Consider the following 25,536-nt stretch of genomic DNA (forward strand, 5'->3'; position numbering starts at 1 on the left):
GTTCCTGGAAAAATTCTATAGAAAAATCCACTTCGATAGGGAAAACAGATGAAACTGCACGCAGGAAAAAATACAAAAAAATGGGTGGCGCTGTATTATAGCGACGTGCTCTCCCTGGGGAGAGCAGCCCGAATTTCACATAGAGAAATCTGCTGTGATAAAAAGAAATACAAATGTTGCTTGCTGTCGATCCGCTTATCCAGAACATAACCTCTTCCAGACCCCACCCCCCACTCTCACCCCCACCACCACCACCTCCGCATGGTGTGCCAAGCCTTCCACCCCACCATGTGTTTGTATAATGGCCTAAGGCTGATGTACAGTATTCCATTTGTCTTGTCTCTCTCTTTTCTTCTCTTTCTCTTCTCTCTCTGGCTCTTTCTCTCTCTTTCACTGTTAGTCTGTTGTGAATGTTTTTTTCATATTTCATGATATAATGTTTAACAAAACAGTATTGCAGAAATTAAATCAGGAATACCGTACAAAGGCATATGGTGGGGCTTGGAAAAGGAAGAATGGCAGGTGTTTTCTGCAAGATGTTTGTCGATGATTCCTGATGGTGTAAACACTAACTTGTCTTGGTGTTCGTGTCTTCGTCTTTCTCTGTGACCTTTTTGTCTGTCAGTCTGTCGTCCCTGTTTCGTGCTCCTTCTCTCCCTCTCTCCTGTCTCACATAAGCTCTCAGATGGATCATGTGTGCAAGTACACACACACACACACACACACAATGACCTCCTTTCAGCCTGTGATAACATATTCTTTTGCCAATCCTTTCTTTTAATTATGTCTTTAGTTTCATGTTTTACCTGACGGTGCATGGGTCATAAAATATTGACGCTGTCGTGTTATGGTTTCTCTCTCAACAGCTAGGTGTAAACGGATACGCTTTTGCTGTCACCAACCACGGCTATATTTTGTTTCACCCAGACTTCAGACCTTTCGTGAGTGGCAGGTTGTTGTTTAGTTGATTAGAGAGATGATCAACAGGCTGTGTGTGTCTGTGTGCGTGTTATATTTTCTTCCTCTTAATGAGAGAAACTGTAATATCCATTACTGGAAGGAAAAATTTTCTGTCTCTGTCTCTGTTTGTCTGTCTGTGTCTGACTGTCTGTCTGTCTGTCTCTCTCTCTCTCTCTCACATACACCCACACACACACATATTTACACATACATTCTCTCTCGCAGCATATGCATAGCTGCATATGTTAATGTTTAACTCTTGTCAAAAAAATGTATTGTCTTGTCTCGTCTGTGCATGCATGCATCACACAGTTCCTTACCTTGTAGCATCGTGCCGTGTGCTGTGAACTAAGGGAGACTGATGTCCTGCAGAGTCTGTTGATGTGGTTCTCACCAGTCATCACCCTTGTCTCACAACACACCGTTCAGCCAGTTCAAATCAAAGACAGATAATTAATTAGATACTGGTGCTTTTAAAGGAGATTGTTTGATTTTGAAGAAAGATCCAATAAAGAAAGGACAGCTTTATAACCCATTGAACCCTGGGGGGATTACAGCGTTGGAAGGCTTCCCTGCTATTTTCATGTGGAAAAACTCTGAAAATATACTGAAATCAGTCGGCGGTTTTTTCCCTTCAAATTGACAAATGGACACCCTATATTTCAAGGTGATCCAACAATGGGGTGGGTGTGGTGGTCAAGAACATCACATGATCACATTCATGGTTGACTAAAACAGTCAGACTTATACACAAAGCAAGCTTGTAGAATAGATGTACATATAAAATATACAATACAGTACAGTAGGGTACAATACCTTTCAACGCAATACAGTACAATACATTTTTTTTTTTGCTTCCTGTGAAATGACGTAGCACCTGCTTCCCTTGTCGCAGTACAAACCAGACGGACAGCCTAACGACAACCCTGAGCTGCAGCTGAGACCAAAGTATAACAGTGTGGATCTGTCTGAGGTGGAGCTTCCTTACGACCAGGGGGTTAGCAGAGAGCATCCTGTAAGTGTGTGTGTGTGTGTGTGTGTGTGTGTGTGGAGCAGGAATTGGGTGTGGTCAGTTTCAGTTTCTCAAGGAGGTGTCAGTGCGTTGGGATAAATTCATAGTCATATTGCACCATGTCTCTCGTTTGGCAGATGTCTGACCAGCAGCATAGCCCAACGTGCTTAGTCAGGCCTTGAGTGCATTTGTTTATATGTGTGTGGTCAGATGTGTGGATAATGTTTCACAGGCTTGCTTACTTGAGATTATTCCTTTCATTGCCTACACATTTTGCAATGATGTATGTTGAGAAATTTTCTGTTTAAAAACATGGAAATATCATGCTTATAATCTTAGTTTATTCATAACCTCCCAGCTATTGAAGATGATAGAAAAGAAAGAAAAAAAAAAAATATATATATATATATATATAATATATATATATATAATATATATATATATATATATATATATATGTCACAATGCTGTTTTTATGCTATCAGCACTCTAAGAAATGATAACTCAGATGGAATACAACTTTAACCACAGCACACACACACACACACACACACACACACACACACACACACACACACACACTTTATAAAAACATACTGCCATCAGTTTGTTCAGAGCACTCTCATAGAGAGTCCAGACAAGAGAGAGAGACAATGCACATCCCCCATTCACTCACTGTCACAAACCCAAACACACCACCTTCCCACGCCCAAGATCAAGGGAGCGAATTCTCTTTGCCTAGCAGATGACTTTTCTGCAACGCTGAGCGAAAAGAAAGACGTGCAGATTATGTCAATACATAACACCTGTGTGTTCTATGATATACTCTACACATCAGCAGTACAGTCAAGGGGTTAGTAGTTTGACACCTGACCTTGTTGTTGAAGAAGTGTGTGCGCACACGTACACAGACACACACACACACACACACACAGTGTTCTGCAAAGAATCGCAATAAAGGGTGGGATAATCTGGAAGCTGGGAGGCTGATTGTAGTGATATACATGTTTTCCTTGTATTTTGATCTCTTTTTTTTATTGTTGTCCAAATTGTTTCTCTTGCTCTAGTCCTTAGGATGAGAGATTGATGTAAAAAAAATGATGTTCCTTGCTTAGATGGTTTTATGTAATATTCCCCACCCCCTCCTCCATCCTCTTAATCATTCCTAAAAGAACCCATGGCATCAAAGGGGTTGTCCCTGGCAAAATGATATAGGAAAAGAGTGACACTGCCTTATGGTGATACAGCCTGAATTTCACATAGAGAAATCTGTTGTGACAAAAAGTAATGCATTACTGTACAGTACAGTACAATGATAAACAATACAGGACCATTACATTTGGTGCAGCTGCAAGGATTTAGATATGAACTGTAATTTTTCCTTGTCCCTTGTGTTTTGTTTGTAAGAATTTAAAGTAAATGTGAACTGTAACCGGTAACAAGACAACTGTTTCAAATCTTCTGTAATCAGCATTATCACTGATGCTGATCATCGTAATGAATACATACGTATGTATATTAAGTTTGTGTGTGTGTGTGCTGATGTGAAACAAAAATTCCAGCTGTATCCCAAAATAATTAATGATGTTTTGATTTTGCAGCTCCGCAAATACTTGCTAACAGCACGGGAGGGTGGTCAGAACACGACGCAAACCGTGCTTACCCATTTTGATGACCTGGTAAAGTCAGAACCGTTGTTTGATCACTGTGATGATGTGGGTGTTGTTTGTTCAGTTCTTTTGTTACTGTGCACTCATCTTGGTCATGTCTTTTATAACAGTGAAGGTTTTTTATTTGTCGGCTATTTTCACTGCCATTTTGTGTTTTGTTTTCAAACCATCTTTTTCCTGCTTTTTGACTCACTTGTGTAAACAAAGTGAGTCTATGTTTAACCAGTCATTATTATCATTTTTTGTTCAAACAGGAACTTCTTTTGCTAAGCATGGAAGTTTTATTTATTTTGCAAACGTTTTGGTGCAGATAGTAAAAAAGGGAAATTACTCTGTAATTAATGCTAGGGGACTTAATTTGCTTTAACCTGACCTTTCTCATCTTAAACATTACATTTTGAAATTATATTCAATACATAAAAAGCTTGGATTTTTTTTTTAAGTGTATCACAAGTGAGTCTTGAAGGCCTTGCCTCTCTTGTGTGTTTTGTTTTCAAACCATCTTTTTCCTGCTTTTTTTTCTTGGACAGAAATCTTTAGTGTCTGCTGTCTGCATGTCATTTTACTTCTCCGGAATTGCTTTTTAAACTGAAAAAAAAAAAAAAGCAGGAACAACCAAATCACAATTTTTCTCTGTTATGCTAGTGTGTTTTTATTCCCCACCCCCTCCCTCGTAATTCTTAAAGTAATTTTGGTTGGTATCATACATCAGTCACAAAGGTTTCTGTGCCTCTCAGTTGAACTTTGTTGAGTGCTTCCATCAATCACTTCACTATTGATTAATTCTACTCTGACTGGGTTTTTCTCTACAGAAGCGAGTCAAGCTTCAGAAGAATCGTTACCAGTTTGTTGCTGTGGGAGATACTTTCAGGTGAGAGAATTTGTTTGTTTGGTTCTTGTGTGTGTGTGCTTGTGTGTGGTGTTTGTGTCTTAATCATGACCGACAGCAAAGCTTATCAGGCAAGTAGTCAGCAGAAAAAGACAAAAAATGCAGGATAGAGAGAGTCTGTGCTTGTACAATACTGTGGGTAAAATAGTGGATCTAGCAATCTCTCTCTCTCTCTCTCTCTCTCTCTCTCTCTCTCACACACACACTCTCTCTCTCTCTCTCTCTCTCTCTCTTTTCTCTCTCTCTCGTGTTCAACATAGCAGTTAGTAATGGATCAGCTGAATCCACAGCTTGCTTTGTGTAAATTAATTGAATAAGATAATAATGAAGGAGAAGATACCAACAGCAATGATACAATTCTCATAGAAAGGAACATGTAACCTTTCGCTTTGTAAAGACCTTCAGGCAAGAACACAGACCAGGGATTACATTCAGTGAACTGAAAAGATAACAACAGCAGTGACACAATTCTCATAGATAGGAGGAATATATAGGAGGAATATGTATGTCTTTCAGTTTGTACAGACCTTCAGACATGAACACAGACAAGGGATTACATGCAGTGAAACCGAAAAAGATAACAGCAGTGACACAATTCTCATAGATAGGAGCATGTAGTCTTTCGCTTTGTACAGACCTTCAGACACCAACACAGACCAGGGATTACATGCAGTGAACCTCCACCTTAATTCTTGTGGTGACAGTTTGGGACGCTTCTCATGGGTGAGCCCTAGTCTGGATCATTTTCGATGAAGCTGTCAGCACTGAGTAATGAACTGAGCAGGACTCTGGGCTGTAGGTGGTTTTAGGGAAAGGCAGTGAGAGGTGTTGGTGTCATTGTTCCATGAAATAGTAACCTGCCATCAGGCCTGCATGCTTCCTGTGTTAAACTGCCTTCAGACTGGTGTGTGTGTGGTTGTGAGTGTGTGTTTTGTTGTTTGTGTGTGTGTGTGTTTTGTTCATTTGTTTTTTGTTTGTTTGTGTGTGTGTGTGTGTGTGCAGACTGGTGTTTGTCCTGCCGGATAACTATGGGGACAAAACCCTGTCAGTGGATCCGTTTGCTGTCCCAGACCTGAAAACAGGTATTGCTGAGACTCTTTTTATATGTTTTAAAAAAAAAAAATTTGTATTTCTTTTTATCACAACAGATCTCTATGTGTGAAATTCGGGCTGCTCTCCCCAGAGAGAGTGCATCACTACACTACAGTGCCAACCTCTTTTTTTTTTTTTTCTTTTTTTTTTTTCTTTTTTTTTCCCCTGCGTAGTGTTTTACTTGGTGAGTTAATTCTTGTTTCTGTGTCAGTCTTGACATTATAGGCCGATCTCGTGACTTTATAAAGCAAAACAACGCTGATGGAAAGTAAGGGGTATGTGAAATACTGTTTCTTAATGTGATGAGTTGTAAATTTCTGTGATTTTTCTTCTTCTCATGTTGAAGTCTGATTTTACTTTGATCCCTGTCTGTCTACTCCCCCACCCCCCGCTATCATTGACATAACCCCCCTCCCCATATCCAATCCCTCACCCTTCCTCCACACCCATTGTATGAGTGTATGTGTGTGCTGAAAAGATCAAATGCATTTGTGTCGAAATCAGCTTGTAGTGAATAGACAATAAACCAGTGAGCAGGTATCGTTTATGTATGGGTACAAAAACACAAGCACATTCTTGGCCTTTGCTTTCAGCGAGGCGATGAGCAAAGTGACACACATGTGTAACACTTCCACTTACTTGGTCCATGCAGATTCCTGGCTGATCAGCATCCTGAATTGACATATACAGGCTTGTCCACAGACACACACGTATTACAGGTGTGTTCACATGCAGACACACACGCCAATGCATCCATGCTTAGAATACACACGCAGAAACATGGGTCATGTACATACATGTCCACACAAACATATTCTTACATACTCAAATGCACACCCACAGTGGTTTCTACATTGCGTTGTGTCTTTTGTAATATGATGGAAGAGATGTGGTTTCAGCAGTTGTTGCTGTGGGGTTAAGCTAAGCATGCCTGAAAAGACAGCATAGTTTATTCATATTCAGTTGCATTATATCTTTGTATATAACTTCTGTGCATATACCTTTTAGTTTGCTTTTTAATTTTTTTTACTAATTAGTGTCACAGCTTAGTTTCTTTCTGAATGGGTGGACATGGAAGATTGTGTGTAAATCAGTACTCTCTCTTTTATTTTCTTTCTGCTTCCAGCATTCGATGATGTAGGTGCCAAATCTGCATCTTCGGGCAGCAGCCATGCTATAGCACCATGGTAAGCATATAGAGAGAGATATTTATTATTAAAAAAAAAATTTTTTTTTTAAAGTTTTTTGTACTTTTGCAGAGTTGAATAAGCCCCAAAGTGGGCATCTAGGTTCTAAGCCAAAATTAAACTGAATTGACAGCAGTGTTAAAATTCAGTAATTTCTTGTCGCATAGGTCATTGACCAACAGAGAATATATGGATGGAGGCAGATTAAACTACCAGGATACCTGTTTTAGTTGTTCAGTTCATGGACATAGTGTTTTTAGTTCTTTTTTTTTCTGTTCTTTTTTTTTCTTTTTTTTTTTAACATTCATGAAGTGTTTGTGTCTCTCAAAATGTCTTTCTTGTGTCACTTCCAACATTTTATTCATGAAGTGTCTGTGTCTCTCAAAATGTCTTTGTGTCACTTCCAACATTTTATTCATGAAGTGTTTGCGTCTCTCAAAATGTCTTTCTTGCGTCACTTCCAACATTTTATTCATGAAGTGTCTGTGTCTCTCAAAATGTCTTTCTTGCGTCACTTCCAACATTTTATTCATGAAGTGTCTGTCTCTCTCAAAATGTCTTTCTTGCGTCACTTCCAACATTTTATTCATGAAGTGTTTGCGTCTCTCAAAATGTCTTTCTTGCGTCACTTCCAACATTTTATTCATGAAGTGTCTGTGTCTCTCAAAATGTCTTTCTTGTGTCACTTCGAACATTTTATTCATGAAGTGTCTGTGTCTCTCAAAATGTCTTTCTTGCGTCACTTCCAACATTTTATTCATGAAGTGTCTGTGTCTCTCAAAATGTCTTTCTTGCATCACTTCCAACATTTTATTCATGAAGTGTCTGTGTCTCTCAAAATGTCTTTCTTGCGTCACTTCCAACATTTTATTCATGAAGTGTCTGTGTCTCTCAAAATGTCTTTGTGTCACTTCCAACATTTTATTCATGAACTGTTTGTGTCTCTCAAAATGTCTTTGTGTCACTTCCAACATTTTATTCATGAAGTGTCTGCGTCTCTCAAAATGTCTTTGTGTCACTTCCAACATTTTATTCATGAAGTGTCTGTGTCTCTCAAAATGTCTTTGTGTCACTTCCAACATTTTATTCATGAAGTGTCTGTGTCTCTCAAAATGTCAATCTTGCGTCACTTCCAACATTTTATTCATGAAGTGTCTGTGTCTCTCAAAATGTCTTTCTTGTGTCACTTCCAACATTTTATTCATGAAGTGTCTGCGTCTCTCAAAATGTCTTTCTTGCGTCACTTCAAACACTTTATTCATGAAGTGTTTGCATCTCTCAAAATGTCTTTCTTGTGTCACTTCCAACATTTTATTCATGAAGTGTCTGCGTCTCTCAAAATGTCTTTCTTGTGTCACTTCCAACAGGATCCACTGCACAGATGAGCAGGGTCGTCAGGTGAAAATGGATGGCAACGTTCTCTACCAGTTTGTGCAGTGGAAGCCAAAAGTAAAATATGAGTGTAAGTCACAGGTTTGGGTAGGTGTGTACAGTATTAAAAAAAGATGTTACCTGTACTTGCTACATCACTGTCTTGGTGGACCATTCGACTGTCCAGTTCTCAGTACCCAATGTAAGAGCAGAGTGGTAGATTGGAGCACAAGTTATATGATATTCATGGTGTGTTTTTTGTTTTGGTTTTTTTTTTTTCCAAACATTTTTTATTCAGACAAAGGTTTACATACCAAATAGATATTTCACATTAGGAAGGCACAATAATATAGCATTCCGAACATCAACTGTTCCACATCAAGCATCACATTGGCAGATCAGCCAGTATCAATTCAAACATTGATCTGTGTGATATTATAACACACAAATTAGAATGAAATTGTAGTAATGACATTCACACATTGCTTCCACTGGTACTGCTGAGCCCAATTCATATCAAAGTAATACAGGTTTAATTATACATAATACAGATCTTGTACAATATATTATGTATGGTTCCCATTTCTGCACAAATTTGTTATATTCCATGGGTGTTCTAAAAACATACTTTGATATTCATGGTGTTTTGTATGACTCCCAGCAATTTCTAACTTCAGTAGCTGCGGTTATATACCACTCTGAGGTTGGTAGCTTGTTGTAATTTTGTTTTACTGGCAGTATGACTGATGACCCCTCCTCTTCTTCTTCTTCTTCTTCTGCATTCGTGGGCTGCAACTCCCACGTTCACTCACATGTACACGAGTGGGCTTTTACGTGATGACCCCTCCACTTCTTGCCCCACAACCCCACTGTTAGTGGGTGGTGGTTGTTTTGTGGGGTTTTTTTTTGTTTTTTTTGTTTCTTAAAACTACCACCCCATCCACATCCAGTTCCTCACCTGTCTTCCACACCCATTGTGTGAGTGTGTATGTGTGTGCTGGAAAGTGTGAATGCATATGTCTGAATCACCTTGTAATCAATAACCAATAAACTGATGATAATAAGAAAAAGTACAGTATTGCTTGAAGAATTTCTTTTGCATATCGGTGAACAAACAGACCAATAAGAAGTAGTACAGTTTAGCTTGAAGAATTTTTTTTTTTAATATCAGTGAACAAACAATACACCAGTAAGAAGAAATACAGTATTGCTTGAAGAATTTCTCTTGCTACGCTTTCATTGAACTTAAGTTCCCTTCCTGGTCAGTCTATTTTTACTGTGCCTTTTCACTTACACTCCATCAGTTTTTGATTGAAACCACGTGTTGGAGGTAAAGTAATTTTTTTTCACTAACAATAACTCCAGTTGTTTTCCAACTGTAATGCAGACATTTTCATATGTTTGATTTTTCTGCTCTATTTCTTGTCCTGTCAGCACTGACGTGTCATTTGAGGAACCAAATATATACTTTGATTTTGAGACTATTGTACTCCACACATGCACACATTCAGACACACACACTTAGCACACAAATTCATGCGTACATTTGCATATTTATTTATATACATGCGCACACACACACACACACACACCCACACACGCACACACACACACGTATGTGTGCACACATCCGCACACCCACACACACACACATGTGTGCACACACACACACACACATTCATTAATACATTCCATGTCCTGTACACAGGTGACAAGAGCTTGGTGAGACACTTGCTACTGGACGCCAAAGAGACGCTGACATACGGTGGTGTGTGGAATGGATCCAGCTTCAACCCTGGAGAGGGGGATGGCCCAGTCAAGTAGGTAACACGTGTGACTGGCATCGCCTTCTCTTAGAAACCTTGCCCAGGTCTTCGCCTTTTTTTTTTTTTTTTTTTTTTTTTTTTTTTTTTTTTTTTAACTTGAATGCTCAAAGTGATGTTCAGTTAAAGGGAAACAACACAGGTGTTTAGAATGACCATTGTCCTACACAGTTTTTTCCCCCTATGCCCAGGTCATCACCTTTTTTTCTTTTCTTTTTTCTTTTTTTTAACTCTTTGGAAATTTTGGTTGTTTTTTGTTGTTGTTGTTGTTTTATACTCTTAGCAGTGTTCAGTTAAAGGGAAACAACGTAGGCTTTTAGAGTGACCATTGTCCCACACACATTTTTTTTTCCCTAGGAAGGAAAGATTTTGTAATAATTATATCATAAATTTCAGAATTCTTCAGAGTTACAGGTAAAGTAATAGTCTAATTTTTAAAGGAATATTTATTTAATCCATTTATAATATATATATATATATATATATAAAAGAGACAGAACAACCATGAGTTGACCTTGGTGGTTGACACAGCGTGTTGCCAACAACAGATACTTTTTTGGAGGCAGTTATTTTCAACAACATTGGTAGAAATCTGTTACTGTGATTGGCATGCCACAGCAGTGATTTTTGGCAAAAACATTTCAGAAATGGGACACTTGCATTGCAAAGAGCTTGACATTAAGATGGAGCCAAGATGGCTTTCTAGTAAATGTGTGGCTTGATTATCAGTAAATGATTCTTGAACACTGACTGACTGCCTGTTTTTGCAGAGAGGAGTGTATATCCCGCAGTCCTGACAACGCTGAGGCCCCTTGTATCAGAGCCATGTATCCAAAGTGAGTAAAAACATGTGGTTCTCTTCCCGTTCCTGCTCTCTCTCTCTCTCTCTCTCTCTCTCTCTCTCTCTCTCTCTCCCTCCCTCCCCTGAACACAAATGAATAAGAAAATATCTGTGTCTGTCTTTCTCTCTCTCTCTCGTTGTCTCTCTGTGTCTTTAAATTTATGTTGGAAGAAGACCTCTTGTTGCAGGGTGGTTGTGGTTAGTCTCTGTTGGTCTCAAACCCTAAAATTTAGTCTGCGATGCAAACATGTTTACATGCAATTATCCAGCTAACCTGGTGGCAAAAATGTGTTTGGGTTTATGTTTGAACTTTAAAGATGTGGCACTGGCTGACGACACTGCTTGAGGGGTTCACTGTAGTGTAAAACCCCAGTTTCTACAGCTGTGTGTTTGGCTCCTCTTTCCAGGTACGGCATTGACTTTGTGTGGATTGGCACAGCTTCTGGGTTCACCAGGTACAAGTATTTCTACAATCTGGAGCTTCAAGGACTCCAGGAAATTCAGGGAATGCCACAGCCTGACCTGCCACAGTAAGTCTTCAAGTAAATAAGTGGTTAATGCTTAACACAGCATGAATTTTTATGAGCAGTATTTAAAGAACAGTAAACAATGTAATACTTAAAAGCAGTATAGCAGCAGTCACAATGGTACGTCACAGAACACCAAACAAATGCACTCTCTCTCTCTCTCTTTCTTTCTCTCTCTCTCTATTTCTCTCTCTCTCTCTTTGATAAAACCCACAGTCAGATATTTGACAGTTAGATATTTGCCATCACTACCAAGAAAAACTGGTTAGAGAATAGGTAGTGGGACAAAAAGCAGCTCTGATTTTATCTGTAGACAGACTGGCCTACAACTTGGCCGATGTTTGGAAATAGAGCTTTAGTTTTTCACTTCCTGTATCAAATTTGTCGTCCATGAAGGCTAAAATCTGAACGTCAAGGCTGCTTGTCACTATTGCTGTCCAGGAAAATTTCCATTGATTTGAAAATTTCCTCGATTTTTTTTGACATTTTCACTGTTGAAATTCTAAGAAAGACTGCCAAAAACAAATGTAAGGATGGAAAACTGGTGAAGAGAGGTAACTGATGAAGCATGGTATGGATAGAGGAAATATAGATATGGACGAGTTTTGGATTCATAGTTTGCTGTTACGAGTATACTTGTAAGTTGGCACTGAGTGATGCTCTGCCTGTATGAGTAGTTTCAGAGTTCTCCACAGTGAGTTAAGGTAAAGCTAGTACTTTGAGTGAAGGTCACTGTGTGGAAAGACTGCGTGAAAAGTTTGTGATTATTTCTCCGGAACTGTTGGATCAAAGTTGAAACAAAGGTGCACAGCTTAGGACCTTTGAATCCTGTGTGTTGTGGCAGGGAGAAGATCTGTGTGCCTGCACACACAGCAGTTCCTTGGAAATGTTTTGGCTGATCCCTGTGTGGTTTGGGCACATGAGTGTAGATAGTGTATTGATTTTGAACTGGGTCAGTTTTTGTTAGAGGCATTTGAATCAGGTGAAACTTGAAATGAAAAAAATAAATTGAGTGTTTAGTTACAGAACTGAACAAAAAATATATGATCTGCTGTGTAATCAGAGGACACGAAATACAAGAAATATGCATCGGTAACAAGGCAGCAAAAAACTTAAAGCTTAGGATTTTTTGTTGGGTGTGTTGTTTTTTTTTTAGGGGGGGGCGGGGAGTGGGGAGTTGCTTCAGAGAGTTTTAGAGGCAGACCTGAATTTTACTGAAATGGCATGGCTTGTTTTTTTTTCCCCTCTTATGCTTTTTCTTTTTTTCTAGACAGTACACGGCTACCATCCAGAGCCTGTACTATCAGCGTGCAGTGTATGGGTGGGATGAAGGGCTGGACTACATTTACTACATGGAGAGGGACGTCGTGACAGGTCAGTTGTGCTGCACACACCTGTATGATAGTCGTGTTCCATCCTGACCATCACAACAGCAGAGGAGGCAGCTGCAGTCGTGACCATCTGGGCTAGAATTTGATTATAGTGGAGAGTGTCTTACACAAGTTACTCTCTTTGCCAGGAGGGCTCAAGGACAACCACTGTTGGGGTGGTTTCCAAAGGCCAACTAGCCCCAAAGGCTGCAGCACTAAGAGTCAGTGCGATCTTGCCTCCTAGTTTGAGAGTACTATCTTCTTGGCTTTTTTTTTTTTTTTTTTTTCGTCATTGATTCAGTTCTGTCATGCTTGTATACCTGCTCAGTCATATTCGACCAGTTGTTGAAAAGCCCACGATACTGTACCAGATATGATAAGTTCAGAAATATAATTGGAATGTTTGTACGATACTTCTCCTGAATATATTGCAGAAGTTTGTGCCAGATTTAACAATTTCAGAAACACCATTAGAGCATGTGTAGAAGTCAGTAACAGATATGATGAGTTCAGAAATGTCATTGGAGTGCATGTTAAAGTCTGTTCCAGATATGACAAGTTCAGAAATGTCAATGGAATATACATCTGTAGCAGGTTTGACATGTTCAGAGATGCTGAATGCCTGCCTGTGGAAGTCTTATCTGACATGTTGAGAAACATGAATGAATGAATGATATGGATAGTTATATAGCACCTATCCTCGGTTGGAGACCAAACCCTAAGCACTTTACAAACACGGAGTCTTTTGTACAACAGGCTGCCTACCTGGGTAGAGCCGACTGACAGTGGCCATTGGGCTATCATCATTCATTGCCTGTATCATTCAATCATATTCCAGGCATGCACACATGCACATTCAGACAGACATGCAACATTTTACGTGTATGACCGTTTTGTTTATTTACCCCACCATGTAGGCAGCACCCTATTTTTAGGGGTTTGCATGCTGAATGTGTTCTTGTTTCCATAACCCACCAAATGCTGACATGGATTACAGGATCCTTAATGTGCATATTTGATCTTCTGAGTGCATGTACACAGGTAGAGGGTTCAGGCACAAGCAGTTCTGCACATATGTTGACCTGGGAGATCGGAAAAATCTCCACCCTTTACCCACCAGACGCCTTTGATAATTATTTCGCACCAGTCATTCACATGCATGCGTAACTCTAAAACTGGAGAAACTGAAGACAAGGAAGAGGCAGGGAAGGGAGGCTATTTTTGGATGAGGAGAGTTTTAAGGCCAGACTTGAAAGAGCTGAATGCAAAGACTTGACGAAGTGAAAGAGGATGTTCATTCCAATTGCAAGGTCCAGAGACAGAGAAGGAATGGTGGCCAACAGTCAAGTGCTTGAATCTGGGTATGCGTAAACAGAGTGGATCCAAAGCTGATCGTAGTGAGCGAGATAGAGTATAGAGGTGAAGGCAACCATAGAGATAAGAAGGGGCAGAGTTGTGAATACATTTATAACATAGAGTGCTGATCTTGTACTTTATTCTGTGCCTTTACCGAGATTCAAACCCAGGACCCTCAGATTGAAAGTCCAACACTTTAACCACTCAGTTATTGCGCCCATCATCATGTGCCAAAATCATATCCTTCCTTTTGTGGGCAGACCGACTGTATGTTGTGATGACGACAGCGGAAGTGGTGGGCCGCCGAGGCAATACCCCAGCCCCTTTGGCCGTGTCGGCACTGCGCATGCGCCACGATTCATTTGAGGACATCTTTGTCACGGAGACCGCAGACTGCCCGGGGAGGCACAAGTGTAAAGTCACCTGCAGGAATAAAGATGTGAGTTGAAAAGCAAAATAGCAAGAAACTCTGAAATACATGTTGGCTGGTTGGTTGGGTTTTCTTGCTTTGCTTTGTTTTTGGCAGTTGGGTTTTGTTTTTGTTTTATTCTTTTGGTGTTTTTTAATAGCAGTTAACCCTAACCTCTGTGCCAAGAGGTGGAAAGGAAGTTGCTGATTTCTTATGTTTGTATGATGAAAACTTGACATGCAGATACTTCTCCAAGAGCTATGAAAATTTCCTTGAGATCTTGTTCACAGAACCAGTTTACAGTGGAGATGACTGTTTTGACTTCTTGTCGCAGTGATGTGTGGCAATGAATGCGAGCCTGTTTGGTCCTGTTTGGCCCTACTCATTTCTTGAAATATGTACACGTGTTCAAAACATCAAAATAATCTGTAAAGCTATCTTCGAATAATATGAAGACGGTAACAGTTAATCCACCCCTTACATCTGTATACTCTTTAAAGTGCTTTGAAGCTGGGCTTATTTCTTTTAGCAATCTTTCCAATAGCAAACATTTGTCATCCCTTGTCTTATTGATTTTAAAGAACAAAAGCTACTGCATATGTTTTAATGTTTACTGATGATTATTTCTGGTCTTGTTAGTATTTCATTTAATAATAGATACAGAACAAAAACTGCTACCATTGACACTGTCTAGCTTTTCTTTGGAAGTGTGCAACACAGTTTGTTTCGGCTAAGCTTACACATGTGCAGTTTTTAAAAAGTAAGGAACAGCTTTATTCCCTATTGTAAGGCAAGCTCACAAGGACTGTGTGCTTCTTTTCTAACTAATTTCATTCATTGTAAGAGAATGGTAATTGTTTTTTGGTTGTCGTTACTTTGCTGTTCAATACATTGATGGTTGGTGAAACGATTGACTTTATAAATATATGTAACAGTGAACTATATATTACTGGTACAGGTGAGCTTTGGGTATTCAGTTAACTTGGAAAAATGTATGTGGTGTATTAATTTATCTTACTCTGTACTCTGGTTTAATCCTTTTGTTTGTGTAATTATAGGTTGGTTAGCATTTCTTGGTGTGCATTTATTAGCATGATATCATTTCTTGCTGACTGACTGCTCAGTTTGTATAATGATTTGTTGCCTGCAGGTTTTGAATTGTTACCTGATAGACAATAACGGATACATCATGGCTTCCAATAACAATAAAACCACAGTAAGTATAACTTTATATTGTATGTTGAATTTATTATTGTTGCTGACATAGGAGATTTTCTGCTTTCATGTCTCTTTGTTCACTGCACATTTGTTCTCTTTTTTTATGTATATATATTTAGAAATTAACAAACAATGAGGCCAGGAAATGAAATGATTAACAAATAATAAAGGGTGGTAACTCTCTCCATTCACAAGGTACACATCTTCAAGTCAGTGCTGCTTACGCTACTGATTCAGCTAGCACACAGGTAAATAAAAGGTACATTGGAACAAACCCAGACACTTCCTCCTAAAAGGAAGCGCCGGGCCTGTCTCCACATCGTGTGTATACATTTAGCTTTGTTGATTAAAGGATTTGAATTTAAGACATGCTTTTAGTGTACATTTTACTTATTTGTATTTGTATTTCTTTTTATCACAGCAGATTTCTCTATGTGAAATTCAGGCTGCTCTCCCCAGGGAGAGCGTGTCGCTATAATACAGCGCCACCCATTTTTTTGTATTTTTTCGTGCGTGCAGTTTCATTTGTTTTCCCTGTCGAAGTGGATTTTTCTATAGAATTTTGCCAGGAACAACCCTCTTGTTGCCGTGGGTTCTTTTATGTGCGCTGGTGGTGGTGGTGGTGTGTCCATCGAGATCGATGATGACCATCGTTGTCATCCAGATGGGGGATGGGGGAGGGTGGTGGTGGGGTGGGGGGAAGGATGCTCATGAGTCTATCTGTGAGTGCGCAGATGGCTGAATAGTCCAATCTGCGCACGAAATGTTCGCTGACAGTTGGGGCAGACAAAGACAGGCATATCATTGTCAGGGAGCTTGTTTGCCCGTGACTTTCTGGCCTGCCTCTTCTGAACAGCTGCAGCAGTCCTGTTGGCCTCGCACAACTTGGCACCTTTGTGCACAGCAGCGCGCCATTTGTTACGGTCCACTGCAGATTCCTCCCAGGAGTCAGGGTTGATATCAAACGCTTTCAGAGAGACCTTCAGAGTATCTCTGAAGCGCTTCTTCTGACCTCCGTGTGATCTCTTCCCTTGTTGCAGCTCGCCATAGAAGAGCCTTTTGGGCAGCCGATGGTCTGGCATGCGCGCCACGTGTCCAGCCCAGCGAAGCTGGGACTGCATCAGGATGGTGAAGATGCTGGGAAGGGTGGCTTTTGCGAGCACCTCTGTGTCTGGGGTCCTGTCTTGCCACTTGATGTTCAGTAGCTTCCTGAGGCATGTTGTGTGGAAGTGGTTCAGCTTCTTGGCATGTCGTTGGTACACTGTCCAAGTTTCGCAGCCGTACAGTAGTGTGGGGAGAACTACTGCTCTGTAGACCTTTAGCTTGGTCTCAAGACTAATGCCTCTTCTGTTCCAGACATTTGCATTGAGTCTGCCAAAAGTTGCACTTGCTCTTGCAATCCTGACATTCACTTCATCGTCGATGGTCGCATTTCGTGACAGTGTGCTGCCAAGGTATGTGAACCGCTCCACCGCACTGAGTCTCTGACCGTTGACTGTGATGTTGGGCTCAACGTAGGGTTTCCCTGGGGCTGGCTGATGGAGAACTTCAGTTTTCCTCGTGCTGATGGTAAGGCCGAAGTTCCTGCTGGCAGTGGCAAACTTGTTGACGCTGAGTTGCATGTCAGCTTCAGATCCAGCGTTGAGGGCACAGTCATCAGCAAACAAAAAGTCTCTGATGATGTCTGTCATGACCTTCGTTTTTGCTTGAAGCCTTCTGAGGTTAAACAGCTTGCCATCTGTTCGGTACTTTAGGCCAATTCCAACATCGCCATCTCTGAAGGCATCAGTAAGCATTGCAGAGAACATGAGGCTGAACAGCGTTGGAGCCAGGACGCAGCCTTGCTTGACACCATTTGTGACAGGAAAAGGAGCAGATGTTTCACCATTGTCCTGGACTCGAGCCTGCATGCCTTCATGGAATTGGCTGACCAAGGAAATAAATTTCCGAGGGCATCCGTACTTGGCCATGATCTTCCACAGTCCCTCTCTACTCACGGTGTCAAAGGCCTTAGTGAGGTCGACATAGGTGGAGAACAGATCAGCATTTTGCTCCTGACATTTCTCTTGCAGCTGCCTTGCAGCAAACACCATGTCGGTGGTTCCGCGCTCTTTCCGGAATCCACATTGGCTCTCAGGCAAATGACCTTGGTCAAGGTGTGCTGTGAGGCGGTTTAGTAGGATCCTGGCAAGTATCTTGCCTGCGATGGAGAGCAGGGAAATGCCCCGATGGTTATCACAGGCTTGCCGGTTCCCCTTTCGCTTGTACAAGTGAATGATAGATGCATCTTTGAAATCCTGGGGGATCGTCTCTTCTTTCCACATGAGTGAGTACAGCTGATGAAGCTTCTCAGTCAGCACAGTGCCTCCATCCTTGTAGACCTCTGCTGGTATGGAGTCTGAGCCAGGTGCTTTGCCACTGGATAGCAGACGGATTGCTTTCTGGGTCTCAAGAAGTGTTGGCAGATCGTCCAGTGCTTCGTTGGTGGGGACTTGTGGGAGACGGTCTATGGCTTCATCATTTATGGAGGAAGGGCGATTTAAGACACTGTTGAAGTGCTCAGCCCATCGTTCGAGAATGTTCTCCTTCTCGGTGATCAAGGTATTCCCATCTGCACTGAGGAGGGGGGATGATCCTGAGGATGTGGGGCCGTAGACTTCTTTTAAGGCATCATAGAACCTCTTCATATCGTGCCTGTCAGCATATCCCTGGATCTCATCAGCTTTGTCACTCAGCCACTTATCCTGCATCTGGCGTAACTTTTGCTGAACAGTCCTGCGGATGGCATTGTACGCATCCTTTTTTGATGTGGACTTTGGGTTGCTCAGGTGGGCTTGATGCAGACGGCGTTTCTCATCCAGAAGCTGCTTGATTTCATCACAGTTTTCATCAAACCAGTCTTTGTGCTTTCTGATCATGGGTCCCAGGGTCTCTGAAGCTGTACTATAGATCAGCTCACGCAGGGTCCTCCAGTCAGACTCCACATTCTGGTTGTTCAGAGAGGCGGATTCCAGACGATCTTCCAGCAGCTCCACAAAGGACTGTTTGATGGCGATGTTTTTCAGCTTAGCGATGTTGAGCCGTTTTGGAGCCTTCTGGCCTTGGGGGCGTCTCTTTGGCTGGATTCGAATATTCAGCTTCGAGACTACAAGGCGATGGTCTGTCCAACACTCGGCGCCGCACATGGTCTTTGTTACACGTACATCTTGCCTATCCCTTTTCCTGACGATGACATAATCGATGAGATGCCAATGCTTTGAGCGAGGGTGCATCCATGACGTCCTGTTACGGGTAGGGAGGCAGAAAACTGTGTTGGTTATCAGCAGTTCGTGCTCTGCACATGTCTGAAGCAAAAGCAATCCATTTGGGTTGCAGTGGCCCACACCGTGCTTTCCAATCACTCCATCCCAGGAGATGTAGTCAGAGCCAACTCTAGCATTGAAGTCCCCAAGAATGATGAGCTTGTCTGCTTTAGGGATGGCAGCAATGACAGAGTGAAGGTCCTCGTAGAACTTCGCCTTCACTTCATCCGGGTTGGTCATGGTTGGGGCGTAGGCACTGACAATGGTGAGGTGCTTCTGGCCAGATGCCAGTGGGAGTTTCATGGTCATAAGCCTATCGTTGACTCCCTTTGGGATTCCAGCTAGCTTGCTGACAAGTGCTGTTTTTACTGCAAAACCAACACCAGCCTCACGTCGCTCTTTGCTTCCTCGTCCACTCCAGAAGAAGGTGTAACCAGATCCCTGTTCACAGAGCTCGCCTTTGCCTGCAAGCCGAGTCTCACTCAAGGCTGCGATGTCGATATTGTATCTGGCGAGTTCGGATGCAACTAGTGCTGTTCTCCTTTGGGGTCTGTCTGCGTTATCTCTGTCCAGGAGAGTCCTTATGTTCCAAGCACCAATGGTGAGAGGAACGATCCTTGTTTTTTTCTTTTCTTTCTCTTTGTTTCGACCGCTGATGTAGGGTCCCCGCCAGCCGCGGTATGCTGGCCAGGGTGATATGGAGCAGGCAATTTTTAGGGCACCTTTTCTAGCCCCTTCCTCATGCTAGGGAGGTGAGCAGTGCATTCCTAAAGAGGGCTGCTCAGACGCTCAGACGGCTGCCGAGCTCCATCGCTGCTCCTGTCGACGAAGAACGACCCTATGGCCTGAGCCGCCTGCGTGCAGGTCTGCGGCTGCGACTGCCAGTGTACCCACACCTGTCGTTTCGTCGCTCGCCTGTCGCCACAGGACTTGGGGGTGATGAAATGATGAAGGATGAAAGGTCATTTTGGATGACTGATGACTTGCGCGATGAGTTTGTTTAAAGTGAAGAGGAGTTGCGCAACGTCGACCTCACTCTCTCGTCCGGGTCCACCAATTTCCAGTCTAAGTGCATGCTGTACATGGGACCTAGGTTTATCGTCTCATCCGAATGACTAGTGTCCAGACTACCACTCAAGGTCTAGTGGAGGGGGAGAAAATATCGGCGGCTGAGCCGTGATTCGAACCAGCGCGCTCAGATTTTCTCGCTTCCTAGGCGGACGCGTTACCTCTAGGCCATCACTCCACACTTACATACGGTTGGTTGAAGACTTCTTGTAATGCATCGCAAATCAACAACTGCTCATTGAAAATATTCTTTATACTCCCACAGGCTCCACATTCATGTTGGTCAGATCGGGCAGAAGGCATGGGGAAAAAATCTATAAATGATAAAATATATCCTTAAAAAAACTGCCTCTCTTCATCTGTCTCTGTCTTTCATTTCACCAACTTTTGTTTCATGTTGTTGTTGTTTTGTTTCAGTTTGAGAAAGGGGAGTTTTTTGGGACGAAGGATCCAACACTGATGAAGGAGCTGATTCGACATCAGTTCTTTATACAGTGAGTTTGTTTTCCTTTGTCATTATAAAACTGATGACCAAAGTGCACTGATTCAATAAGCTGACTTCTATTTTCACTGAAAGACACAAGGAGAAAAAGGTAAAGACTCCCTTGCAACAGAGATCAGGTAGAGTGATTGTGTTTTGTTGGAACGAGAGTTATACCAAAAATTTATATATTCCTTGCAATATGTTTGGGAACTTTTCTCAGCTCATCAGATATGTTGTTTTTTTGTTTTTTTTTAATGAAAGAAATGTCTTTAATGTTGGGTGAAAATGCTTTCAGCCAGTTTTGTCAGTCATTGTTAATTTTTTGTTTTTTACAGTTTGTGGACTTGAAATTAAATTAAAGTGTGCAAATTAAATAAAAAAAGTGTACATATGCACTTTCATGTATATGCACATGTGAGTGCACACACATTTCAGCAGAACAACACATTTTATCTTAATCTTGCAATAATTCTCCTCGTAGCAAACTACCACTACCATTATACTCTCTGATATCACAGCATGGCACATCGTCAGGTTACTTAAAAGGGTTAAAAGTCCAGTGGCCTTTCATGGCTGTGGAGTCAGTGAAATCATATTCACTTTGTCTGGAGCTGACGCAGAAAGGTAGGGCCCAGTCCCTGCCTTCCACTGTACAAACTTTCCCTGACCAAAGTTATGTGCCCCTAGTACGAAAAACCTTGGTGGAGTGAGGCAAAATCAGAGTAAAATGCCTTTCGCAAGGACACAACACCATGACACTAGGGGGCCTCGAACCCTGGTCACTAAACTCAGGGCGAAGTAGCAAAGTTCACAGCGGTTGTCTGCACAGTCAGATGGGCGCAATAGCCGAGTGGTTAAAGCGTTGGACTGTCAATCTGAGGGTCCCGGGTTCGAATCACGGTGACGGCGCCTGGTGGGTAAAGGGTGGAGATTTTTACAATCTCCCAGGTCAACATATGTGCAGACCTGCTAGTGCCTGAACCCCCTTCGTGTGTATATATGCAAGCAGAAGATCAAATACGCACGTTAAAGATCCTGTAATCCATGTCAGCGTTCGGTGGGTTATGGAAACAAGAACATACCCAGCATGCACACCCCCGAAAACGGAGTATGGCTGCCTACATGGCGGGGTAAAAACGGTCATACACGTAAAAGCCCACTCGTGTGCATACGAGTGAACGCAGAAGAAGAAGAAGAAGTCTGCACAATCAGCTTACTGCATGTCACTGCAGTGTATCTCACCATCCACACAACCACCAGTGTATACAGCAGTGTCCTTGTATTGTATGATGGTCAGTGGTGTCTGACTGTGACCATCACAACAGCAGAGGTGGTAGCTGCTGTCCTGACCATCTGGGCTAGAATTTGATTATAGTAGAATGTGTATGGCCCAAATCGTGTCTCATCTCTCTTTGCCAACAGGGCATTAGGACAGTCAGCATTGGGATTGTCCCCAAAGACCAGCTTGCTCCCCAAGGCTGCAGCCCGAAGAGCCAGTGCAAACTTGTCTCCAGATTTGAAAGTCACTGTCCTTCACAAAAGACTTGAGTTGTAATGACTTCCCATTGCAATGGAAGAAAACTCTGATCGTACACTTTGCTCTTGGCGCAACTGAAAGCTGATGTCAATCTCTGATAAAAAGCCAAGTGTTAACTCACTCTGGATGAATAGTTCTCTCCCTTGCTTTTCCCTACAGACGACCCATTTGTTAGGGTTAGGAAAAAAAATCACCAAAAATACAAAACATAAAGTAACTGAATGGAACTCACTGTTCTTGACCCACTGACCCTTCTCCTCACGTTCTGTGTACACCCACCCCCCTCCCTCTTCACTGCCCTCAGGAGCTGAGTCACTGTCAGTACCTTTTTGCTGGTAGCTTTCTTCAGTGCAGGTACTTTATTCAACGTCTTAATCATCCTTGTCGATGGCGAAACCTTCAGTTTGAAGCATTTCAATCACTTCAGCAGCGATAAAATCCACTGTTGTGATCTAGTTTGCTCCAAAAATTTCCACTTGTATCGCCTGCGACGCCATTTTTGATACATACGCAGATTAGCTTGTTGTGTGGGGTCCTGAACTCGCTGGCTCGTTGTGTGTGGAGTGTGTTATGGAATCTCATGAAGAAACTTTCCAGTCATCCCTTGACATGTTCGCAATGCCCGGTGTAGCAGCAAGTGTTATGCTACCCCATGAGGAAAACGTGGAAAAAAATTGTCGAAACGCTATAACGTTCCGTCGTCCGGAACCTTACGTCAGGAACACTATAGTGTTCCATCGTCCGGAGTGAGTTAAGCCTCGTCACAGGTAAATGATGGTGAGGGGTAACTGTGATCTGTTTGCCATACCATCACCAGTGTTGACAGCAGGTGTTCAGAGTACAGGTAGATGACATTTGACAGGTGATGTGGTGTGTTTGTCTCCTAACAGGTTGAACGTGACGGATTACCAGGCCATGTGCAAGAGCCAGGTCAGCAGCCAGGAAAGTTCTGCTACTTTCATCACCACGGTCAGTTCTCTTGGGGCCTTCTGCCTGGCGCTCTGTCACCCTCTGTGTCTCTCACTCTGTCTTTGTTTTGGAGCTGGGCATGTTTCTGTGATAGTGTCTTCCTGTCGTTGTCTACAGGAAAAAAAATCCTTTTTTTTTTTTTGTAAGGTCTGGACCTTGAAACATAGGAATACACAATATGTGCGAACCATAACAAGAATCATCATCAAGGTGTTGATTGTGTGATAAAAATTAAAAAAAAGAATAAAAGCACTTACTGAATCAGTCGTGAAGGCAAGGTGAGTACATGTAACGATTCAGATTCCAATGCTCGTTTTGTTCTGCGTAAACATGCAGGTCTGAAAAAGCATTTGTTTTGTTTGGACCAGTATTATTTAAACAGAAGCATGGAGAGAAATGAGACTGGTCTCATTTGTAAGGTCCTGACCTGGAAAATAGGTTAAAAATGGTCAGAGACACTATACTTTTTTTTTCTTTTTCTTTTTTTTTTTTTTTTATTTTTTTTATTGATATACAAGTCCAGAAATGCCTGAGAAACATTTTCATCAACTACAGTGATTTAGAAATACATAATTTCTGTAAGTTCCAGACCTGGAAAATAGAAAGAAAAAAAATTGTCAGAACTGAAAATGAGTGCAACCGATCTTTTTGTATAGCTCTTTACCTGAACCCAGAAATGCCAGATTTTGTCACTTCAGCTTTTTTTTTCTCCCCTATCAGTATAACTTAAAGCAGTTTTCATCTTCCATCTTATAAAGAAAGAGGCATAAATTCTGTGTTTGGACTTAACTCATTCTGCCCCACTGCTGCATGCCTGCTGCAACTCCCCTGGACCAGCACGACATGAGACCACTGCAGAAATTTATTTAGATTATTTATTAATTATTTATTATTTATTCACCTTTATTTTATTTTTTTTTTTTTTTATTTTTTTTATTTATTCATTTATTTATTTATTCATTCTTTTTTTTCTTTTTCTTTTTCTTTTTTCTCAAGGCCTGACTAAGCGCGTTGTGTTACGCTGCTGGTCAGGCATCTGCTTGGCAGATGTGGTGTAGCGTATATGGATTTGTCCGAACGCAGTGACGCCTCCCTGAGCTACTGAAACTGAAACTGCAGAAAAAAACAGGGTGGTTCACTAAAACAGGGAAAATCAATGGAGAATTGTTGATGTAATTAGTCAAAGCTTCGTTTTCATGCTTCCGGAATCCAAAAACAGTTCAGTTTAGAATGCCATCTGTTCCAAGCAAGGATGAACAAAATTAGAATGGTGTGTTAGTACAAGAATACTTGTACCTGGTCCAGAGGGGACGTAATCACGGTACGAGTTAACTCGTACCTGGAGTAGAATGAGGTAACACTTGTGATAATAAATCGTTCTAAGCTTTCTCACTGCGAATACCGCAATTGATTTATCGCCCTTTAAAAAAGTATGTTCAAATGTTAAATTTTAGAACGTCAGTTAAGGAGCCACGATAGTGTAATGGATAAGGCAGTTTCTTCTCACCCGAACACGCGGGGTTCGAATCTGGTTAGGACTCTTTTTTTTTTTTTTTTCTTCTTCTTTTTTTTTTTTTTCTTCTTCTTTTTTTCTCTTTTTTTTTTTTAACGCGAAGCTTTATAACAACAAATACAGAACACATTTTAACGATAAGTGTATCACAAGTGAGTGTTGAAGGCCTTGCCTCTCTTGTTCTAAGCTGTTTTCCTGTCCTGACTTGTACAGAACGAGGCAGTAATTGTGTGTGTTTCCTGTCTCCTCTTTCAGCCTTTCAGGCTCCTGTTTCAAGTGTTCTTCTGGTTTCTGGCTGAGGTTGGACTGTAAGTTTTATTGGGTCTGTCTGTCTGTCTGTGTGTTTTATCATTTCCATGGCAACAAAAATCATTGGTGTTCTGTCTAGAACAAACTTAAGTGTATTGACAAATAAAAAGTGCCTAGGCGTTCTGTTTACTTAAAGTAAATTTTATTGACAAAGAAAAAGTACCTTTGATGAAAATAGAATTGTAAATTTTATAGTATACTTAAATGTACTGACAAATAAAAAGTGCTTTGGTGTTCTGTTTAAAGTAGAATTTATTGGCAAAGAAAAGGTACTTTTTGAAAGTGAAATTAGAATTGTGAATTTTTTTTCAGAGTATACAAGAGAAATACAGTCATATTCGCAAGGGATTTTCTCAAACTATTTGACTGTGTGTATTATAGAAAAAAAATTGTGTTTTTATGTGTGTGTGTGTGTGGATACAGCAGGAAAATTACTGCATGCAGTTTTTAATGGCACTGTTGTGAACCATGCATTTTTCAATGGCACTGTTGTGAACTAAGTCCAAATAAACCTATTGACAATCATATTTTGTTTTTCAGCTTCCTGACAGAGTGGAGTATCCGCAGCTGGTTTTTCCTGTGGTCAGTGGGCTCACAAAATCCTGGTAGGTAATTGTTGATATTAAAAA

At 41.3% G+C, this 25,536-nt stretch overlaps 1 protein-coding gene across 1 annotated transcript in view; it reads left to right on the forward strand.

The window, feature by feature from the left end:
• The window catches only part of LOC143299473 (voltage-dependent calcium channel subunit alpha-2/delta-3-like), a 197,836-nt gene that overhangs the window by 147,377 nt on the left and 24,923 nt on the right, over positions 1–25,536 (forward strand). The window contains exons 16-32 of the mRNA XM_076612696.1: positions 867–941; positions 1,856–1,975; positions 3,574–3,651; positions 4,455–4,513; positions 5,534–5,613; positions 6,750–6,810; positions 8,178–8,272; positions 9,890–10,001; positions 10,775–10,840; positions 11,253–11,375; positions 12,643–12,746; positions 14,359–14,537; positions 15,658–15,723; positions 20,513–20,589; positions 23,007–23,085; positions 24,854–24,906; positions 25,448–25,512. Coding sequence (XP_076468811.1) covers positions 867–941; positions 1,856–1,975; positions 3,574–3,651; positions 4,455–4,513; positions 5,534–5,613; positions 6,750–6,810; positions 8,178–8,272; positions 9,890–10,001; positions 10,775–10,840; positions 11,253–11,375; positions 12,643–12,746; positions 14,359–14,537; positions 15,658–15,723; positions 20,513–20,589; positions 23,007–23,085; positions 24,854–24,906; positions 25,448–25,512 — 1,492 coding nt within the window. The remainder of the gene's footprint in view (positions 1–866; positions 942–1,855; positions 1,976–3,573; positions 3,652–4,454; positions 4,514–5,533; positions 5,614–6,749; positions 6,811–8,177; positions 8,273–9,889; positions 10,002–10,774; positions 10,841–11,252; positions 11,376–12,642; positions 12,747–14,358; positions 14,538–15,657; positions 15,724–20,512; positions 20,590–23,006; positions 23,086–24,853; positions 24,907–25,447; positions 25,513–25,536) is intronic.

The sequence above is a fragment of the Babylonia areolata genome, chromosome 25, assembly GCF_041734735.1.
Source record: "Babylonia areolata isolate BAREFJ2019XMU chromosome 25, ASM4173473v1, whole genome shotgun sequence".
NCBI classification, from domain to species: domain Eukaryota; kingdom Metazoa; phylum Mollusca; class Gastropoda; order Neogastropoda; family Buccinidae; genus Babylonia; species Babylonia areolata.